Source organism: Salvelinus namaycush, unplaced genomic scaffold (assembly GCF_016432855.1).
Source record: "Salvelinus namaycush isolate Seneca unplaced genomic scaffold, SaNama_1.0 Scaffold392, whole genome shotgun sequence".
NCBI classification, from domain to species: domain Eukaryota; kingdom Metazoa; phylum Chordata; class Actinopteri; order Salmoniformes; family Salmonidae; genus Salvelinus; species Salvelinus namaycush.
Genome location: NW_024060919.1, coordinates 74,052 through 96,687, shown reverse-complemented (window position 1 = coordinate 96,687; position 22,636 = coordinate 74,052). Strand labels below are relative to the sequence as shown.

The window sequence follows — 22,636 nt, the reverse complement described above, 5'->3', positions numbered from 1 at the left end:
GTTTTGTTGATTGAGACGACAAGGTAGTATGTTAAAAATGGCCAACCTAAAAAAAAGGCACAGTGATGCCGAAACGTTGGTGTTTTACCTAAATAAATGATTGGGAGTTTATTTATATCGAGTGTGCAACTCTCAGTATGTATTACAGTTTATTCGCCGTTACCTCTACACTAAATAATATTCTCTGGGTGTGCATCAGCTCATGCTTTTATTTACAGCCGTTGTCAGGTTAAAGTAGACCATTTAACAGTACAGTAAAATGAGTACCCTACGGCTGTGCCTGACTCGGCGGCACGGTCACGTTAAGACCTGCCATGCTGTGTTTATCTATAACATGCACATTGCGCTGCAGTTTCTCTAGAGAGAAATCAGATCGTGGCCGAACGGTGTGATGTAGTTTCCAACAGACCAGTGTTCTACATAGTTTACAGCAGAAAACGTGATAATTAACTACAATGACCATAATCCATTGTGACTTCTTGTCCGGGTCTGTTTTATTTTAGACTACATAAGAGACACGATCAAGAGGGGTACACCGTGAACAGTTGCTTCTCTAGGTGTTGCTATTCGGCAGTCGTAAAAGCTTTATTTACTTCGATTAACTACTAAAATAGTGATTTTGTCAGGCAACACAGCTCTATAGAGACGAGATGATGACTTGGAATTAAATAATAAATAAATAAATATCAAACAAAACAAATGTAATATACAAAACAAGTAAAATATGTGAATAGCTGATGGTTAATTAATGGGCAGTGACTACTATCGCCATGGGACTTTTCTTAATTGTTTTGTACTGTGTTACAGCAGTCAACTCACATAATGAAGTCGTGATTTTTTTGTTCATTTTTATAATGAAGCCGAAGCCAAATCGACCTCAAAAAGTAGTGCTTTTTGCTCAGCACTAGTAGGGCTTTACTGCCTGACAGATTATACTACTGTACAACTGTCTGCCATCATGAATAATGAATGGTGATCTGCCTAGTCTAGGAAGAGCTCCACTTTGAAGTTCTTCCCCCGTCCAAAGACATGGTTCAGGCTATCATAACTCCAGACTTACTTTAACGACCATAACCTCTCTGCTGTGTCTGGTACCATCTCTCTGTCTCTCTGCTGTGTCTGGTACTATCCCTCTGTCTCTCTGCTATGTCTGGTACTATCACCTCTGTCTCTCTCCTGTGTCTGGTACTATCCCTCTGTCTCTCTCCTGTGTCTGGTACTATCCCTCTGTCTCTCTGCTGTGTCTGGTACTATCCCTCTGTCTCTCTGCTGTGTCTGGTACTATCACTCTGTCTCTCTGCTGTGTCTGGTACTATCCCTCTGTCTCTCTGCTGTGTCTGGTACTATCCCTCTGTCTCTCTGCTGTGTCTGGTACTATCACCTCTGTCTCTCTCCTGTGTCTGGTACTATCCCTCTGTCTCTCTCCTGTGTCTGGTACTATCCCTCTGTCTCTCTCCTGTGTCTGGTACTATCCCTCTGTCTCTCTCCTGTGTCTGGTACTATCCCTCTGTCTCTCTGCTGTGTCTGGTACTATCCCTCTGTCTCTCTGCTGTGTCTGGTACTATCCCTCTGTCTCTCTGCTGTGTCTGGTACTATCCCTCTGTCTCTCTCCTGTGTCTGGTACTATCCCTCTAAAGTAATGCTCATCTCTCTTTCTCTCTCCTCATTTTTATTCTCTCTTTCTCCGACACTCTCTCTCTCTCTTTCTGTGTGTCTCCTCTCTCTCTCTTTCTGTGTGTCTCATCTCTCTATCTCTCTCTCTCTCTGTGTCTCATCTCTCTCTCTCTCCACAGTGACCCCAAGTTGGACAGGTATTCATCAGGGAACATCTCTACCAGTCTGGAGATGATGCCTGGACTGGAAGGGTTCGAACTGGAGCCCTACGGCAAGGTACTGGACACACTGTACTCATCCTCCTGAGACCCCCCTCCCCCAAAAAGGGGGTTTGGGATTTATTTGTATTTTTTTTCATATCACATAAATGTTTGAGCTGAAAGAAAACATATTACCAAGAAAACATTTCAATGTTTTTTGTTGTTGTTATGTATCTTCTATTGTAAGTGCAAAATGTTCCACTGTAGGTATCATTAGGACATAAATACTGTACAACTTGAATTAATAGCACAGACGTTTTGTTTAAAGTGGAACTGAAAGCATTTCAGCAACATGAAATCTCCTTAAAACCTGTTCATGTACACCACCAGGAAGAATGACATGTATTTTTTAGTTTTTCATCAAAAACAAGCACTTAGATATGATCATTTTCACGTTTTCATATACTTAGGCATTTGTGAAAATTCTATAGCAATATAGAGTGGGAAAGCGGCCGTGCGTTTGGACAATTAATAGACACTGCAGGAAATATAAACCTAATAAAGACATCTGTCTCATCCAGAACCGGAGTCTACACAGACCGGTGCGCTATAGCCAATCAGAGCTACAATAGGTTTTTATACAAACAAGCCATTTGCTACACAGGCCGGCCACCATTCACTTTGAACTGGACTGTGTGTTTACAGGCAGTAGGACCTGCCATCATTCACTTTGAACTGGACTGTGTGTTTACAGGAAGTTGGACCTGCCACCATTCACTTCAACCTCATGGCATTGATCTTCAGGTCGTAACTCTAGAAAGAAGCCGGATTTACAATTCCGAGTTGGATGACTGTTCAAAACGTATTTTCCCAGTCGGAGCTCGTTTATTCCCGACTTCCCAGTTGAACTCACTGAAGTCACGTTTTTCTCAGTTCCGAGTTAATAGTTTTTGTGCGTGGCACAAATCATGTTTTATTGACAGCATGGCCAATGTTGAATGTCATTCAAATGTCATCCTTTTAAACTTGGAAAAGAGCCCCTTAATCCCAGATTTGAGACCACACAGCCACTGTCACTGATTCCTTTCAAAACACTCGTTGAATTTGCGATTTCCAACTTGTTGTGTAATTTGATGTGATTTGACGTCATTTTATCTGTTGCCAATGACCTTGAGCCTTCTTGGATGGGCACTTCTAATGTAACACTGGCGGCACCCAAGGGGCTAGAATTTTTGAAGTTTAGCCTTAGACTTGACGGTGACGAAGTGTCCCCATGAGTGACAGCGCACTGAGCCAATCACGGCGCGACGCTTTGTGTTTTCCGCTGGCTCGCCCCACCACCACAGAAAGCACTGAGCTAGGCTGAAACACCTGCATTTTGGAGCTGCTTTACTCAAGAAAACTAAACTAAAAAGAGAGAATGTTTGTATGTGGCTTTATTAACTCAATGAAATATCTTATTTTTTTTACATTGTTTGCTAACTAAGATGTGACACATTAATGCCAAAATAACATTTAAAACGGGTGGGGCTGAAAACAGGTGGGACTGAAAACAGGTGGGACTGAAAACAGGTGGGACTGAAAACAGGTGGGGCTGAAAACAGGTGGGGCTGAAAACAGGTGGGACTGAAAACAGGTGGGGCTGAGAACAGGTGGGACTCTAAACAGGTGGGACTGAAAACAGGTGGGGCTGAAAACAGGTGGGGCTCTAAACAGGTGGGACTGAAAACAGGTGGGACTGAAAACAGGTGGGACTGAAAACAGGTGGGACTGAAAACAGGTGGGACTGAAAACAGGTGGGGCTGAAAACAGGTGGGACTGAAAACAGGTGGGACTCTAAACAGGTGGGGCTGAAAACAGGTGGGGCTGAAAACAGGTGGGGCTGAAAACAGGTGGGACTGAAAACAGGTGGGACTGAAAACAGGTGGGACTGAAAACAGGTGGGGCTGAAAACAGGTGGGGCTGAAAACAGGTGGGGCTGAAAACAGGTGGGACTGAAAACAGGTGGGACTGAGAACAGGTGGGACTGAGAACAGGTGGGACTGAGAACAGGTGGGACTGAGAACAGGTGGGACTGAGAACAGGTGGGACTGAAAACAGGTGGGACTGAGAACAGGTGGGACTGAAAACAGGTGGGACTGAAAACAGGTGGGGCTGAGAACAGGTGGGACTCTAAACAGGTGGGGCTGAAAACAGGTGGGGCTGAAAACAGGTGGGACTGAAAACAGGTGGGGCTGAAAACAGGTGGGGCTCTAAACAGGTGGGACTGAAAACAGGTGGGACTGAAAACAGGTGGGGCTGAGAACAGGTGGGGCTGAGAACAGGTGGGACTGAAAACAGGTGGGGCTCTAAACAGGTGGGGCTCTAAACAGGTGGGACTGAAAACAGGTGGGACTGAAAACAGGTGGGACTGAAAACAGGTGGGGCTGAAAACAGGTGGGGCTGAAAACAGGTGGGGCTGAAAACAGGTGGGACTGAAAACAGGTGGGACTGAGAACAGGTGGGACTGAAAACAGGTGGGACTGAAAACAGGTGGGACTGAGAACAGGTGGGACTGAGAACAGGTGGGACTGAAAACAGGTGGGACTGAAAACAGGTGGGATTGAAAACAGGTGGGATTGAAAACAGGTGGGATTGAAAACAGGTGGGGCTGAAAACAGGTGGGGCTGAAAACAGGTGGGGCTGAAAACAGGTGGGGCTGAAAACAGGTGGGGCTGAAAACAGGTGGGGCTGAAAACAGGTGGGGCTGAAAACAGGTGGGACTGAAAACAGGTGGGACTGAGAACAGGTGGGACTGAGAACAGGTGGGACTGAAAACAGGTGGGACTGAAAACAGGTGGGGCTCTAAACAGGTGGGGCTGAAAACAGGTGGGACTGAAAACAGGTGGGGCTCTAAACAGGTGGGGCTGAAAACAGGTGGGGCTGAAAACAGGTGGGACTGAAAACAGGTGGGGCTGAAAACAGGTGGGGCTGAAAACAGGTGGGGCTGAAAACAGGTGGGGCTGAAAACAGGTGGGACTGAAAACAGGTGGGGCTCTAAACAGGTGGGGCTGAAAACAGGTGGGACTCTAAACAGATAGGGACTGAAAACAGGTGGGGCTGAAAACAGGTGGGACTGAAAACAGGTGGGGCTGAGAACAGGTGGGACTGAAAACAGGTGGGACTGAAAACAGGTGGGGCTCTAAACAGGTGGGGCTCTAAACAGGTGGGACTGAAAACAGGTGGGACTGAAAACAGGTGGGACTGAAAACAGGTGGGGCTCTAAACAGGTGGGGCTCTAAACAGGTGGGACTGAAAACAGGTGGGGCTGAAAACAGGTGGGGCTCTAAACAGGTGGGACTGAAAACAGGTGGGACTGAAAACAGGTGGGGCTGAAAACAGGTGGGGCTCTAAACAGGTGGGACTGAAAACAGGTGGGACTGAAAACAGGTGGGGCTGAGAACAGGTGGGACTCTAAACAGGTGGGACTGAAAACAGGTGGGGCTGAAAACAGGCGGGGCTGAAAACAGGCGGGGCTCTAAACAGGTGGGACTGAAAACAGGTAGGGCTGAAAACAGGTGGGGCTGAAAACAGGTGGGACTGAAAACAGGTGGGACTGAAAACAGGTGGGGCTGAAAACAGGTGGGTCTCTAAACAGGTGGGACTGAAAACAGGTGGGACTGAAAACAGGTGGGACTGAAAACAGGTGGGACTGAAAACAGGTGGGGCTGAAAACAGGTGGGGCTGAGAACAGGTGGGGCTCTAAACAGGTGGGACTGAAAACAGGTGGGGCTGAAAACAGGTGGGACTGAAAACAGGTGGGACTGAAAACAGGTGGGGCTGAAAACAGGTGGGGCTGAAAACAGGTGGGACTGAGAACAGGTGGGACTGAGAACAGGTGGGACTGAAAACAGGTGGGGCTCTAAACAGGTGGGGCTGAAAACAGGTGGGACTGAAAACAGGTGGGACTGAAAACAGGTGGGGCTGAAAACAGGTGGGGCTGAAAACAGGTGGGGCTGAAAACAGGTGGGACTGAGAACAGGTGGGGCTGAAAACAGTGGGACTGAGAACAGGTGGGACTGAGAACAGGTGGGGCTGAAAACAGGTGGGACTGAAAACAGGTGGGACTGAAAACAGGTGGGACTGAAAACAGGTGGGACTGAAAACAGGTGGGGCTGAAAACAGGTGGGGCTGAAAACAGGTGGGGCTCTAAACAGGTGGGACTGAAAACAGGTGGGACTGAAAACAGGTGGGACTGAAAACAGGTGGGGCTGAAAACAGGTGGGGCTGAAAACAGGTGGGGCTGAAAACAGGTGGGGCTGAAAACAGGTGGGGCTGAAAACAGGTGGGACTGAAAACAGGTGGGGCTCTAAACAGGTGGGGCTGAAAACAGGTGGGACTGAAAACAGGTGGGGCTGAAAACAGGTGGGACTGAAAACAGGTGGGACTGAAAACAGGTGGGGCTGAAAACAGGTGGGACTGAAAACAGGTGGGGCTGAAAACAGGTGGGGCTGAAAACAGGTGGGACTGAAAACAGGTGGGGCTGAAAACAGGTGGGGCTGAAAACAGGTGGGGCTGAAAACAGGTGGGACTGAGAACAGGTGGGGCTGAAAACAGTGGGACTGAGAACAGGTGGGACTGAGAACAGGTGGGGCTGAAAACAGGTGGGACTGAAAACAGGTGGGACTGAAAACAGGTGGGACTGAAAACAGGTGGGACTGAAAACAGGTGGGGCTGAAAACAGGTGGGGCTGAAAACAGGTGGGGCTCTAAACAGGTGGGACTGAAAACAGGTGGGACTGAAAACAGGTGGGACTGAAAACAGGTGGGACTGAAAACAGGTGGGGCTGAAAACAGGTGGGGCTGAAAACAGGTGGGGCTGAAAACAGGTGGGGCTGAAAACAGGTGGGGCTGAAAACAGGTGGGACTGAAAACAGGTGGGGCTCTAAACAGGTGGGGCTGAAAACAGGTGGGGCTGAAAACAGGTGGGACTGAAAACAGGTGGGACTGAAAACAGGTGGGCTGAACCTGAAAACAGGTGGGACTGAAAACAGGTGGGGCTGAAAACAGGTGGGGCTGAAAACAGGTGGGGCTGAAAACAGGTGGGACTGAAAACAGGTGGGGCTGAAAACAGGTGGGGCTGGAAACAGGTGGGGCTGGAAACAGGTGGGACTGAAAACAGGTGGGGCTCTAAACAGGTGGGACTGAAAACAGGTGGGGCTGAAAACAGGTGGGGCTGAAAACAGGTGGGGCTGAAAACAGGTGGGGCTCTAAACAGGTGGGACTGAAAACAGGTGGGACTGAAAACAGGTGGGACTGAAAACAGGTGGGGCTGAAAACAGGTGGGGCTGAAAACAGGTGGGGCTGAAAACAGGTGGGGCTGAAAACAGGTGGGACTGAAAACAGGTGGGGCTCTAAACAGGTGGGGCTGAAAACAGGTGGGACTGAAAACAGGTGGGACTGAAAACAGGTGGGGCTGAAAACAGGTGGGGCTGAAAACAGGTGGGACTGAAAACAGGTGGGGCTGAAAACAGGTGGGGCTGAAAACAGGTGGGGCTGAAAACAGGTGGGACTGAAAACAGGTGGGACTGAAAACAGGTGGGACTGAAAACAGGTGGGACTGACAACAGGTGGGACTGAAAACAGGTGGGACTGAAAACAGGTGGGACTGAAAACAGGTGGGGCTGAAAACAGGTGGGGCTGAAAACAGGTGGGACTGAAAACAGGTGGGACTGAAAACAGGTGGGACTGAAAACAGGTGGGACTGAAAACAGGTGGGACTCTAAACAGGTGGGACTGAAAACAGGTGGGGCTGAAAACAGGTGGGGCTGAAAACAGGTGGGGCTGAGAACAGGTGGGACTGAAAACAGGTGGGACTGAAAACAGGTGGGACTGAAAACAGGTGGGACTGAAAACAGGTGGGACTGAAAACAGGTGGGGCTGAAAACAGGTGGGGCTCTAAACAGGTGGGACTGAAAACAGGTGGGACTGAAAACAGGTGGGGCTGAAAACAGGTGGGGCTCTAAACAGGTGGGACTGAAAACAGGTGGGACTGAAAACAGGTGGGGCTGAAAACAGGTGGGGCTCTAAACAGGTGGGACTGAAAACAGGTGGGGCTGAGAACAGGTGGGACTCTAAACAGGTGGGGCTGAAAACAGGTGGGGCTGAAAACAGGTGGGACTGAAAACAGGTGGGACTGAAAACAGGTGGGGCTGAAAACAGGTGGGGCTCTAAACAGGTGGGACTGAAAACAGGTGGGGCTGAAAACAGGTGGGGCTGAGAACAGGTGGGGCTGAGAACAGGTGGGACTCTAAACAGGTGGGACTGAAAACAGGTGGGGCTGAAAACAGGTGGGGCTCTAAACAGGTGGGGCTCTAAACAGGTGGGACTGAAAACAGGTGGGACTGAAAACAGGTGGGGCTGAAAACAGGTGGGGCTGAAAACAGGTGGGACTGAAAACAGGTGGGACTGAAAACAGGTGGGACTGAAAACAGGTGGGGCTGAAAACAGGTGGGGCTGAAAACAGGTGGGGCTCTAAACAGGTGGGACTGAAAACAGGTGGGACTGAAAACAGGTGGGGCTCTAAACAGGTGGGACTGAAAACAGGTGGGACTGAAAACAGGTAGGACTGAAAACAGGTGGGACTGAAAACAGGTGGGGCTGAAAACAGGTGGGGCTGAAAACAGGTGGGGCTGAAAACAGGTGGGACTGAGAACAGGTGGGACTGAAAACAGGTGGGACTGAAAACAGGTGGGACTGAAAACAGGTGGGACTGAGAACAGGTGGGACTGAGAACAGGTGGGACTGAAAACAGGTGGGACTGAAAACAGGTGGGACTGAAAACAGGTGGGACTGAAAACAGGTGGGACTGAGAACAGGTGGGGCTGAGAACAGGTGGGGCTGAAAACAGGTGGGACTGAGAACAGGTGGGGCTGAAAACAGGTGGGGCTGAAAACAGGTGGGGCTGAAAACAGGTGGGGCTGAAAACAGGTGGGGCTGAAAACAGGTGGGGCTGAAAACAGGTGGGGCTGAAAACAGGTGGGGCTGAAAACAGGTGGGGCTGAAAACAGGTGGGGCTCTAAACAGGTGGGACTGAAAACAGGTGGGACTGAAAACAGGTGGGACTGAAAACAGGTGGGACTGAAAACAGGTGGGACTGAAAACAGGTGGGACTGAAAACAGGTGGGACTGAAAACAGGTGGGACTGAAAACAGGTGGGACAGAACAGGTGGGACTGAGAACAGGTGGGACTGAGAACAGGTGGGACTGAGAACAGGTGGGACTGAAAACAGGTGGGACTGAAAACAGGTGGGGCTGAAAACAGGTGGGGCTGAAAACAGGTGGGGCTGAAAACAGGTGGGGCTGAAAACAGGTGGGGCTGAAAACAGGTGGGGCTCTAAACAGGTGGGACTGAAAACAGGTGGGACTGAAAACAGGTGGGACTGAAAACAGGTGGGACTGAAAACAGGTGGGACTGAAAACAGGTGGGACAGAACAGGTGGGACTGAGAACAGGTGGGACTGAAAACAGGTGGGGCTGAGAACAGGTGGGACTGACAACAGGTGGGACTGACAACAGGTGGGACTGAAAACAGGTGGGACTGAAAACAGGTGGGACTGAAAACAGGTGGGACTGAAAACAGGTGGGACTGAAAACAGGTGGGGCTCTAAACAGGTGGGACTGAAAACAGGTGGGACTGAAAACAGGTGGGACTGAAAACAGGTGGGACTGAAAACAGGTGGGACAGAACAGGTGGGACTGAGAACAGGTGGGACTGAGAACAGGTGGGACTGAAAACAGGTGGGGCTGAAAACAGGTGGGGCTGAAAACAGGTGGGGCTGAAAACAGGTGGGGCTGAAAACAGGTGGGGCTGAAAACAGGTGGGGCTGAAAACAGGTGGGGCTCTAAACAGGTGGGACTGAAAACAGGTGGGACTGAAAACAGGTGGGACTGAAAACAGGTGGGACTGAAAACAGGTGGGACTGAAAACAGGTGGGACTGAAAACAGGTGGGACAGAACAGGTGGGACTGAGAACAGGTGGGACTGAAAACAGGTGGGGCTGAGAACAGGTGGGACTGACAACAGGTGGGACTGACAACAGGTGGGACTGACAACAGGTGGGACTGAAAACAGGTGGGACTGAAAACAGGTGGGACTGAAAACAGGTGGGGCTGAAAACAGGTGGGGCTCTAAACAGGTGGGACTGAAAACAGGTGGGACTGAAAACAGGTGGGACTCTAAACAGGTGGGACTGAAAACAGGTGGGACTGAAAACAGGTGGGGCTGAGAACAGGTGGGACTGAAAACAGGTGGGACTGAAAACAGGTGGGACTGAAAACAGGTGGGACTGAAAACAGGTGGGGCTGAAAACAGGTGGGGCTCTAAACAGGTGGGACTGAAAACAGGTGGGACTGAAAACAGGTGGGGCTGAAAACAGGTGGGGCTGAAAACAGGTGGGGCTGAAAACAGGTGGGGCTGAAAACAGGTGGGACTGAAAACAGGTGGGACTGAAAACAGGTGGGGCTGAAAACAGGTGGGGCTCTAAACAGGTGGGACTGAAAACAGGTGGGGCTGAGAACAGGTGGGACTCTAAACAGGTGGGGCTGAAAACAGGTGGGGCTGAAAACAGGTGGGACTGAAAACAGGTGGGACTGAAAACAGGTGGGGCTGAAAACAGGTGGGGCTCTAAACAGGTGGGACTGAAAACAGGTGGGACTGAAAACAGGTGGGGCTGAGAACAGGTGGGGCTGAGAACAGGTGGGACTCTAAACAGGTGGGACTGAAAACAGGTGGGGCTGAAAACAGGTGGGGCTCTAAACAGGTGGGACTGAAAACAGGTGGGACTGAAAACAGGTGGGACTGAAAACAGGTGGGGCTGAAAACAGGTGGGGCTGAGAACAGGTGGGACTGAGAACAGGTGGGACTGAAAACAGGTGGGACTGAAAACAGGTGGGACTGAAAACAGGTGGGACTGAAAACAGGTGGGGCTGAAAACAGGTGGGACTGAAAACAGGTGGGACTGAAAACAGGTGGGGCTGAAAACAGGTGGGGCTGAAAACAGGTGGGGCTGAAAACAGGTGGGGCTGAAAACAGGTGGGGCTGAAAACAGGTGGGGCTGAAAACAGGTGGGACTGAAAACAGGTGGGACTGAAAACAGGTGGGGCTGAAAACAGGTGGGGCTGAAAACAGGTGGGGCTGAAAACAGGTGGGACTGAGAACAGGTGGGACTGAGAACAGGTGGGGCTGAAAACAGGTGGGGCTGAAAACAGGTGGGGCTGAAAACAGGTGGGGCTGAAAACAGGTGGGGCTGAAAACAGGTGGGACTGAAAACAGGCGGGACTGAAAACAGGCGGGACTGAAAACAGGCGGGACTGAAAACAGGCGGGACTGAAAACAGGCGGGGCTGAAAACAGGCGGGGCTGAAAACAGGCGGGGCTGAAAACAGGCGGGGCTGAAAACAGGCGGGGCTGAAAACAGGCGGGGCTGAAAACAGGCGGGACTGAAAACAGGCGGGGCTGAAAACAGGCGGGGCTCTAAACAGGTGGGGCTCTAAACAGGTGGGGCTGAAAACAGGTGGGACTGAAAACAGGTGGGGCTGAAAACAGGTGGGACTGAAAACAGGTGGGGCTGAAAACAGGTGGGGCTCTAAACAGGTGGGGCTGAAAACAGGTGGGACTGAAAACAGGTGGGGCTCTAAACAGGTGGGACTGAAAACAGGTGGGACTGAAAACAGGTGGGACTGAAAACAGGTGGGACTCTAAACAGGTGGGGCTGAAAACAGGTGGGGCTGAAAACAGGTGGGACTGAAAACAGGTGGGACTGAAAACAGGTGGGACTCTAAACAGGTGGGACTGAAAACAGGTGGGACTGAAAACAGGTGGGACTGAAAACAGGTGGTCCAGCATTTTAATCAATTTCTTCATTTCCTGCACTGTCATTTACGCGCTGTCAAGTTTCTGTTGTTTTAGGATGCCTCTACAAAAATAAACTTTTCCTTGACAGAATAATTGTTCTCATCTGACTGTGCAGTTTCGGCAGTTCTTACTTTGGCCATTAGAAGGCGATCAGGCAATTTCTAAGGTAAAATCAATTAAATTGTATTTGTCACATGCTTCATAAACAACAGGTGTAGACTAACCGTGAAATTCTTACTTAAGAGCCATTTCCAGCAATGCAGTGATTTTTTAAAATAGAATAATAACACAAGGAATAAACACAACTTGGCTGTATACACAGGGTATTGGGTAATAACTCAGTCTGGAAGACTGAAACAGGTTTCCCTCAAGAATTTCCCTGTATTTAGCGCCATCCATCATTCCTTCAATTCTGAGCAGTTTCCCAGTCCCTGCCGATGAAAAACATCCCCACAGCATGATGCTGCCACCACCATGCTTCACTGTGGGGATGGGGTTCTCGGGGTGATGAGAGGTGTTGGGTTTGCGCCAGACATAATGTTTTCCTTGATGGCCAAAAAGCACAATTTTAGTCTCATCTGACCAGAGTACCGTCTACCATATGTTTGGGGAGTCTCCCACATGCCTTTTGGAATATTCCTTTTAGAATATGGGAACCCCAAATGTGTTTGCTTATTTTTTTCTTTAAGCAATGGCTTTTTTTCTGGCCACTCTTCCGTAAAGCCCAGCTCTGTGGAGTGTACGGCTTAAAGTGGTCCTATGTACAGATACTCCAATCTCCGCTGTGGAGCTTTGCAGCTCCTTCAGGGTTATCTTGGTCTCTTTGTTGCCTCTCTGATTAATATCCTTCTTGCCTGGTCTGTGAGTTTTGGTGGGCGGCCCTCTTTTGGCAGGTTTGTTGTGATGCCATATTCTTTCAATTATTTAATAATGGCTTTAATGGGGCTCCGTGGGATGTTCAAAGTTTCTGATATTTTTTAACCCACCCTGATCTGTACTTCTCCACAACTTTGTCCCTGACCTGTTTGGAGAGCTCCTTGGTCTTCATGGTGCCGCTTGCTGGGTGGTGCCCCTTGCTTAGTGGTGTTGTAGACTCTCGGGCCTTTCAGAACAGGTGTATATATACTGAGATCATGTGACAGATCATGTGACACTTAGATTGCACAAAGGTGGACTTTATTTAACTAATCATGTGACTTCTGAAGGTAATTGGTTGCACCAGATCTTATTTAGGGGCTTCATAGTACAGGGGGTGAATACAAATGCAAACACCATTTTTCCGTTTTATTTTTTAGAATTTTTTGAAACAAGTAATTTTTTAAATTTCTCTTCACCAATTTGGACTATTTTGTGTATGTCCATTACATGAAATCCAAATAAAAATCTATTTAAATTACAGGTTGTAATGCAACAAAATAGGAAAAACGCCAAGGGGGATGAATACTTTTGCAAGGCACTGTTAATTGATTGATTGGTTAATTTATTGACTGGTTGATTGATCTTCCTCCATAGACGGTGTCATATGCCCAGTTTCTATACCCAACCAACGCCCTGGTCCGCCAGAAGACCCCCTCGGTGGACATTACCCTCCAGGTGCCCCTCAACCAGGTGACCCGGAACAGAAACTACACCCCAACCAGGCTAAACAGCAACGTGGGACTGGACCTGGGTAAGAACTAGCTCTAACCCCTGACCCAGAAACGACACCTTAACTCCAACGTGGGACTGGACCTGGGTAAGAACTAGCTCTAACCCCTGACCCCTGACCCAGAAACGACACCTTAACTCCAACGTAGGACTGGACCTGGGTAAGAACTAGCTCTAACCCCTGACCCCTGACCCAGAAACGACACCTTAACTCCAACGTAGGACTGGACCTGGGTAAGAACTAGCTCTAACCCCTGACCCCTAACCCAGAAACGACACCTTAACTCCAACGTAGGACTGGACCTGGGTAAGAACTAGCTCTGACCCCTGACCCAGAAACGACACCTTAACTCCAACGTAGGACTGGACCTGGGTAAGAACTAGCTCTAACCCCTGACCCCTGACCCAGAAACGACACCTTAACTCCAACGTGGGACTGGACCTGGGTAAGAACTAGCTCTAACCCCTGACCCCTAACCCAGAAACGACACCTTAACTCCAACGTGGGACTGGACCTGGGTAAGAACTAGCTCTAACCCCTGACCCCTAACCCAGAAACGACACCTTAACTCCAACGTAGGACTGGACCTGGGTAAGAACTAGCTCTAACCCCTGACCCCTGACCCAGAAACGACTCCTTAACTCCAACGTGGGACTGGACCTGGGTAAGAACTAGCTCTAACCCCTGACCCCTGACCCAGAAACGACACCTTAACTCCAACGTAGGACTGGACCTGGGTAAGAACTAGCTCTAACCCCTGACCCAGAAACGACACCTTAACTCCAACGTAGGACTGGACCTGGGTAAGAACTAGCTCTAACCCTGACCCAGAAACGACACCTTAACTCCAACGTAGGACTGGACCTGGGTAAGAACTAGCTCTAACCCCTGACCTCTGACCCAGAAACGACACCTTAACTCCAACGTAGGACTGGACCTGGGTAAGAACTAGCTCTAACCCCTGACCCCTAACCCAGAAACGACACCTTAACAGCAACGTGGGACTGGACCTGGGTAAGAACTAGCTCTAACCCCTGACCCCTGACCCAGAAACGACACCTTAACTCCAACGTAGGACTGGACCTGGGTAAGAACTAGCTCTAACCCCTGACCCCTGACCCAGAAACGACACCTTAACTCCAACGTAGGACTGGACCTGGGTAAGAACTAGCTCTAACCCCTGACCTCTGACCCAGAAACGACACCTTAACTCCAACGTAGGACTGGACCTGGGTAAGAACTAGCTCTAACCCCTGACCCCTAACCCAGAAACGACACCTTAACAGCAACGTGGGACTGGACCTGGGTAAGAACTAGCTCTAACCCCTGACCCCTGACCCAGAAACGACACCTTAACTCCAACGTAGGACTGGACCTGGGTAAGAACTAGCTCTAACCCCTGACCCCTGACCCAGAAACGACACCTTAACTCCAACGTAGGACTGGACCTGGGTAAGAACTAGCTCTAACCCCTGACCCCTGACCCAGAAACGACACCTTAACTCCAACGTAGGACTGGACCTGGGTAAGAACTAGCTCTAACCCCTGACCCAGAAACGAAACCTTAACTCCAACGTAGGACTGGACCTGGGTAAGAACTAGCTCTAACCCCTGACCCCTGACCCAGAAACGACACCTTAACTCCAACGTAGGACTGGAATTTTTTGTATTTATTTAACCAGGTTGCAATATGTTAAGTAATATAGTGAAAATTCCTAGTCCATTAGAGGGAGCTATTACCATATAGAGGACTGACTGCACATGCTGTCCACAGGACTATGAACTGTATGGCACCACGCTGGCACCATGCTGGCTTTACTGTGCCCTGTCATGCTGGGTTGTCTGTGGTGCCCTGATGTCCTGTGGACTAGCAGCTGAAAACACTCTGTTTACTGAAACGATGCTTCAGAGACAATAGTACTAATATACAAGGTAATATACAGCGCCTTCGGAAAAGTATTCAGACGCCTTGACTATTTCCACATTTTGTTACGTTACAGCCTTATTCTTTAAAAAAAATGGCCCTCGTCAATCTCCACACAATACCCCATAATGACATCACAATACCCCATAATGACATCACAATACCCCATAATGACATCACAATACCCCATAATGAACATCACAATACCCCATAATGACATCACAAAAACAGGTTTTTAGTAATGTTTGCTAATTCATCAAATAAAAAAAACTGAAATATCACATTTACATAAGTATTCAGACTCTTTACTCAGTACTTTGTTGAAGCACCTTTGGCAGCGATTACAGCCTCGAGTCTTCTTGGGTATGATGCTACAATCTTGGCACACCTGTATTTGGGGAGTTTATCCCATTACTTTTCTGCAGATCCTCTCAAGCTCTGTCAGGTTGGATGGGGAGTGTTGCTGCACAGCTATTTTCAGGTCTCTCCAGAGATGTTCTATTGGGTTCCAGTCCGGGCTTTGGCTGGGCCACTCAAGGACATTCAGAGACTTGTGCCGAAGCCACTCCTACATTGTCTTGGCTGTGTGATTAGGGTCGTTGTTCTGTTGGAAGGTGAACCTTTGCCCCAGTCTGAGGTCCTGAGCGCTCTGGAGCAGGTTTCATCAAGGATCTCTCTGTACTTTGCTCCGTTCATCTTCCCCTCGATCCTCACTAGTCTCACAGTCCCTGACATTGAAAAACATCCCCACAGAAATGATGCTGCCACCACCATGCTAAACTGTAGGGATGGTGCCATGTTTCATCCAGACATGACGCTTGGCATTCAGGCCAAAGAGTTAAATCTTGGTTTCATCAGACCAGAGAATCTTGTTTCTCCAAGCGAACTGTCATGTGCCTTTTACTGAGGAGTGGCTTCCGAACCTGATTGGTGGAGTGTTGCAGAGATGGTTGTCCTTCTGGAACGTTCTCCCATCTCCACAGAGGCACTCTGGAGCTCTGTCAGAGTGACCATCAGGTTCTTGGTCACCTCCCTGACCAAGGCCCTTCTCCCCCGATTGCTCAGTTTGGCCGGGCGGCCAGCTCTAGGAAGAGTCTTGGTGGTTCCAAACTTCTTCCATTTTAGAGTGATGGAGGCCACTGTGTTCTTGGGGACCTTCAATGCTGCAGACATTTTTTGATACCCTTCCCCAGATCTGTGGCTCGACACAATCCTGTCTCGGAGCTCTACGGACAATTCCTTCAATCGCATGGCTTGGTTTTTGCTCTGACATGCACTGTCAACTGTGGGACCTTATATAGACAAGTGTGTGCCTTTCCAAATCATGTCCAATCAATGATTTTTGTTAAAATAATAATAATAATAATTGTATTAATTGATTGACTATGGCTTTTCATATCCCCCAGTATTGCTATCTGCAGTGTTAGTTCTAGGTAAAAGTTGCAATTCTTCAGCCATTCCTGGACCTGTGACCAAAAACGAGCTACATATGGACAATACCAAAATAAATGATCTAATGACTCTGCCTCCTCACAGCAAAATCTGCAGAGTTGGGAAGATTGTATATATATAACCATATATATAACATTCTATTAGTTGCAAGAATTTTGTATAATAATTTAAATTAAAAAATTGAAGTTTTGAATCCGGCGTTGTTTTGCGTATCAATTCATAAACCATGTGCCGTGGAAATGGGTACATCGGAAATCTCTTCCCAACTATTTAGCAATCTATACGGCACAGCTGTTCATTTTTTTGGTCCTTAAATGACAATGGTATATACTTTATTTATCAACATTTTCTTTAACCATTTTTGGTCTAATTCAGGGCCGACAGACATGTTCCTTACTTTTCCCCTTCCACTTGCCTCTTCCATATTTCTGGTAATGCTGCAATTAGTTAGTTGTAACTTTGGGTAGAGTAGACATTTCCATATATTTTTGTTAGCTACATTTGTGACATAACTCCACCAGTCCTATTTATGATATCATTTACAAAGATTATACCTTTAAAAAATATATGTTTTATTGAAAAGTATGAAGAGTATTAGTATTTTTGAGTTTAACCACTGTTTATTCATGTATATGTATTTACGTGTGTGTTTCTGTCCTCTCCAGGTGTGGATGACGCATCAGACTATGACCCCAACCTTCTGAGTGACCCCCAGTGGCCCTGTGGGAAACACAAGAGAGTCCTGATCTTCGCTTCATACATGGTGAGAGAGAGACACACACACACACACCTTATTTTCATCTCATACATGGTGAGAGAGAGAGATGGGGGGTGAATGAAGAGAGAGAGAGAGATGGGGTGTGAATGAAGAGAGAGAGATGGGAGGTGAATGAAGAGAGAGAGATGGGAGGTGAATGAAGAGAGAGAGATGGGGGGTGAATGAAGAGAGAGAGATGGGGGGGTGAATGAAGAGAGAGAGATGGGGGGTGAATGAAGAGAGAGAGAGATGGGGGGGTGAATGAAGAGAGAGAGAGGTGGGGGGGTGAATGAAGAGAGAGAGAGAGATGGGAGGTGAATGAAGAGAGAGAGATGGGAGGTGAATGAAGAGAGAGAGATGGGGGGGTGAATGAAGAGAGAGAGAGATGGGGGGGTGAATGAAGAGAGAGAGAGAGGGGGGGTGAATGAAGAGAGAGAGATGGGGGTGAATGAAGAGAGAGAGATGGGGGTGAATGAAGAGAGAGAGATGGGGGTGAATGAAGAGAGAGAGATGGGGGTGATTGAAGAGAGAGAGATGGGGGGTGATTGAAGAGAGAGAGATGGGGTGATGAAGAGAGAGAGATGGGGGTGAATGAAGAGAGAAAGATGGGGGGTGAATGAAGAGAGAGAGATGGGGGGTGAATGAGGAGAGAGAGATGGGGGTGAGATGGGGGTGATGAAGAGAGAGAGATGGGGGGGAATGAAGAGAGAAAGATGGGGGTGAATGAAGAGAGAAAGATGGGGGTGAATGAAGAGAGAGAGATTGGGGGTGAATGAAGAGAGAGAGATGGGGGGTGAATGAAGAGAGATGGGGCGTGAATGAAGAGAGATGGGGTGAATGAAGAGAGAGAGAGATGGGGTGAATGAAGAGAGAGAGAGATGGGGTGAATGAAGAGAGAGAGAGATGGGGGTGAATGAAGAGAGAGAGAGATGGGGGGTGAATGAAGAGAGAGAGATGGGGTGTGAATGAAGAGAGAGATGGGGGGTGGGATGGGGTGGGGAGATGGGGAGCAAGAGAAGAGAGAATGAGATATGGAGGAGAGAGAGAATGAGAGATGGAGGGAGAATGAGATGTAGAGGGAGAATGAGAGATGGAGAGAGAGAATGCGAGATGGAGGGAGGAGAGAGAATGAGAGATGGAGAGAGAATGAGTGATGGAGGGAGGAGAGAGAATGAGAGATGGGGAGAGAGAGAATAAGAGAATGAGAGATGGGGAGAGAGAGAATAAGAGATGGGGAGAGAGAATAAGAGAATGAGAGATGGGGAGAGAGAGAATAAGAGAATGAGAGATGGGGAGAGAGAATGAGAGATGGGGAGAGAGAATGAGAGATGGGGAGAGAGAATGAGAGATGGGGAGAGAGAATAAGAGATGGAGAGAAAGAATGAGAGATGGAGGGAGGAGAGAGAATGAGTGATGGAGGGAGGAGAGAGAATAAGAGAATGAGAGATGGGGAGAGAGAGAATAAGAGAATGAGAGATGGGGAGAGAGAGAATAAGAGAATGAGAGATGGGGAGAGAGAGAATAAGAGAATTAGAGATGGAGAGAGAATGAGAGATGGGGAGAGAGAATAAGAGAATGAGAGATGGGGAGAGAGAATAAGAGAATGAGAGAAAGAATGAGAGATGGAGAGAGAATGAGTTATGGAGGAAGGAGAGAGAATAAGAGAATGAGAGATGGGGAGAGAGAGAATAAGAGATGGAGAGAGAGAATGAGAGATGGAGGGAGGAGAGAGAATGAGAGATGGAGGGAGGAGAGAGATGGAGGGAGGAGAGAGAATGAGTGATGGAGGGAGGAGAGAGAGAGAATAAGAGATGGAGAGAGAGAGAATAAGAGATGGAGAGAGAGAGAGAGAGAGAATGAGAGATGGAGAGAGAGAATGAGAGAATGAGCGATGGGGAGAGAGAATAAGAGAATGAGAGATGGGGAGAGAGAGAATGAGAGATGGGGAGAGAGAGAATAAGAGATGGAGAGAGAGAGAATGAGAGAGAATGAGAGATGGAGAGAGAGAATGAGAGAATGAGCGATGGGGAGAGAGAATAAGAGAATGAGAGATGGGGAGAGAGAATGAGTGATGGAGGGAGGAGGTATTTTGCTGCATTGTTAGTCTCCACTCCCTGTTTTACTGTTAGATTAGTGTGTGTTGTAGTGAGTTGTCAGATATTACTGCACTGTTGGAGCTAGGAACACAAGAATTTCACTACACACACAATAACATCTGCTAAATATATGTATGTGATATCAGAGAGGCTCAATGCACAGCGCCATAACCTATCAGAGAGGCTCAATGCACAGAGCCATAACCTATCAGAGAGGCTTAATGCACAGAGCCATAACCTATCAGAGAGGCTTAATGCACAGAGCCATAACCTATCAGAGAGGCTCAATGCAGAGCCATAACCTATCAGAGAGGCTTAATGCACAGAGCCATAACCTATCAGAGAGGCTCAATGCACAGAGCCATAACCTATCAGAGAGGCTTAATGCACAGAGCCATAACCTATCAGAGAGGCTTAATGCACAGAGCCATAACCTATCAGAGAGGCTTAATGCACAGAGCCATAACCTATCAGAGAGGCTCAATGCACAGAGCCATAACCTATCAGAGAGGCTCAATGCACAGCGCCATAACCTATCAGAGAGGCTCAATGCACAGAGCCATAACCTATCAGAGAGGCTTAATGCACAGAGCCATAACCTATCAGAGAGGCTCAATGCACAGAGCCATAACCTATCAGAGAGGCTCAATGCACAGAGCCATAACCTATCAGAGAGGCTCAATGCACAGAGCCATAACCTATCAGAGAGGCTCAATGCACAGAGCCATAACCTATCAGAGAGGCTCAATGCACAGAGCCATAACCTATCAGAGAGGCCAATTTATAAACTGGGTGGTTCCAGCCCTGAATGCTGATTGGCTGACAGCCGTGTTATATCAGACCGTATACAACAGGTATGACAAAAACATGTATTTTTGCTGCTCTAATTACGTTGGTAACCAGTTTATAACAGCAATAAGGCACCTCGGGGTTTTGTGATATATGGTCAATATACAGTGGGCTCCAACATTACTGGCACCCCTGACTGGCAATGCACAAACAATACTTTAAACAATATAAACTATATTGTTATAGAGAGAAACTCAAAGTACCAACATGTGAGAAATACTGTACTTTATTCATGTTTCAATGGAACCCAACAAAATCAGACAATTATTTAATACAAAATACATTTCACCAAAATCAAGGTTTCATAATTATTGGCACTCATGTAGTACTTAGTGCCACCACCTCTGGCAAGGATAACAGCATGGAGTCTTTCCCTGTAATGTTTGACAAGGTTAAGGAACACATTTGGAGGGATTTTGGACCATTCCTCTATGCAGATCCTTTCAAGATCCTTCACATTCTTGGGTTTGGGCTTATCAACTGCCCTCTTCCACTCAGCCCACAGGTTTTCGATTGGATGGAGGTCCGGCGACTGAGATGGCTATGGCAGAAACATTGATTTTGTTGTCACATAACCATTTCTGTGTGGATCTTGACGTGTGTTTTGGGTCATTGTCTTGTTGGAAAGTCCACCTACGGCCAAGTCCCAGCCTTCCGGCAGAGGCAACCAGATTGTCAGCCAAAATGGCCTGATACTTGGTGGAATTCATTATGCCATCAATCTTAACCAGTGCCCCTGGACCTCTGGAAATAAAACAGCCCCAAAACATCACTGACCCACCACCATATTTCACCGTGGGTATGAGGTGCCTCTCCTTGTCTGCATCTCTGTTTCACCGTGGGTATGAGGTGCCTCTCCTTGTCTGCATCTCTGTTTCACCGTGGGTATGAGGTGCCTCTCCTTGTCTCCATCTCTGTTTCACCGTGGGTATGAGGTGCCTCTCCTTGTCTCCATCTCTGTTTCACTGTGGGTATGAGGTGCCTCTCCTTGTCTCCATCTCTGTTTCACCGTGGGTATGAGGTGCCTCTCCTTGTAGGCATCTCTGTTTCACCGTGAGTATGAGGTGCCTCTCCTTGTCTCCATCTCTGTTTCACCGTGAGTATGAGGTGCCTCTCCTTGTCTGCATCTCTGTTTCACCGTGGGTATGAGGTGCCTCTCCTTGTCTCCATCTCTGTTTCACCGTGAGTATGAGGTGCCTCTCCTTGTCTCCATCTCTGTTTCACCGTGGGTATGAGGTACCTCTCCTTGTCTCCATCTCTGTTTCACCGTGGGTATGAGGTACCTCTCCTTGTATGCATCTCTGTTTCACCGTGGGTATGAGGTGCCTCTCCTTGTATACATCTCTGTTTCACCGTGGGTATGAGGTGCCTCTCCTTGTCTCCATCTCTGTTTCACCGTGGGTATGAGGTGCCTCTCCTTGTATGCATCTCTGTTTCACCGTGAGTATGAGGTGCCTCTCCTTGTATACATCTCTGTTTCACCGTGGGTATGAGGTGCCTCTCCTTGTATACATCTCTGTTTCACCGTGAGTATGAGGTGCCTCTCCTTGTATGCATCTCTGTTTCACCGTGGGTATGAGGTGCCTCTCCTTGTATGCATCTCTGTTTCACCGTGGGTATGAGGTGCCTCTCCTTGTATACATCTCTGTTTCACCGTGGGTATGAGGTGCCTCTCCTTGTCTGCATCTCTGTTTCACCGTGAGTATGAGGTGCCTCTCCTTGTATGCATCTCTGTTTCACCGTGGGTATGAGGTACCTCTCCTTGTCTCCATCTCTGTTTCACCGTGGGTATGAGGTACCTGTCCTTGTATGCATCTCTGTTTCACCGTGGGTATGAGGTGCCTCTCCTTGTATACATCTCTGTTTCACCGTGGGTATGAGGTGCCTCTCCTTGTCTCCATCTCTGTTTCACCGTGGGTATGAGGTGCCTCTCCTTGTATGCATCTCTGTTTCACCGTGGGTATGAGGTGCCTCTCCTTGTCTGCATCTCTGTTTCACCGTGAGTATGAGGTGCCTGTCCTTGTCTCCATCTCTGTTTCACCGTGGGTATGAGGTGCCTCTCCTTGTATGCATCTCTGTTTCACCGTGAGTATGAGGTGCCTCTCCTTGTATACATCTCTGTTTCACCGTGGGTATGAGGTGCCTCTCCTTGTCTCCATCTCTGTTTCACCGTGGGTATGAGGTGCCTCTCCTTGTCTCCATC

The 22,636-nt window shown here is 48.4% G+C and overlaps 1 protein-coding gene across 2 annotated transcripts in view; it reads left to right on the top strand.

The window, feature by feature from the left end:
* The window catches only part of LOC120040921 (CDK5 and ABL1 enzyme substrate 2-like), a 91,269-nt gene that overhangs the window by 58,887 nt on the left and 9,746 nt on the right, over window positions 1-22,636 (top strand). For both annotated transcript variants that reach the window (XM_038985905.1, XM_038985904.1), the window contains 3 exons: window positions 1,794-1,890; window positions 13,220-13,376; window positions 17,397-17,494. In XM_038985905.1, coding sequence (XP_038841833.1) covers window positions 1,794-1,890; window positions 13,220-13,376; window positions 17,397-17,494 — 352 coding nt within the window. The remainder of the gene's footprint in view (window positions 1-1,793; window positions 1,891-13,219; window positions 13,377-17,396; window positions 17,495-22,636) is intronic.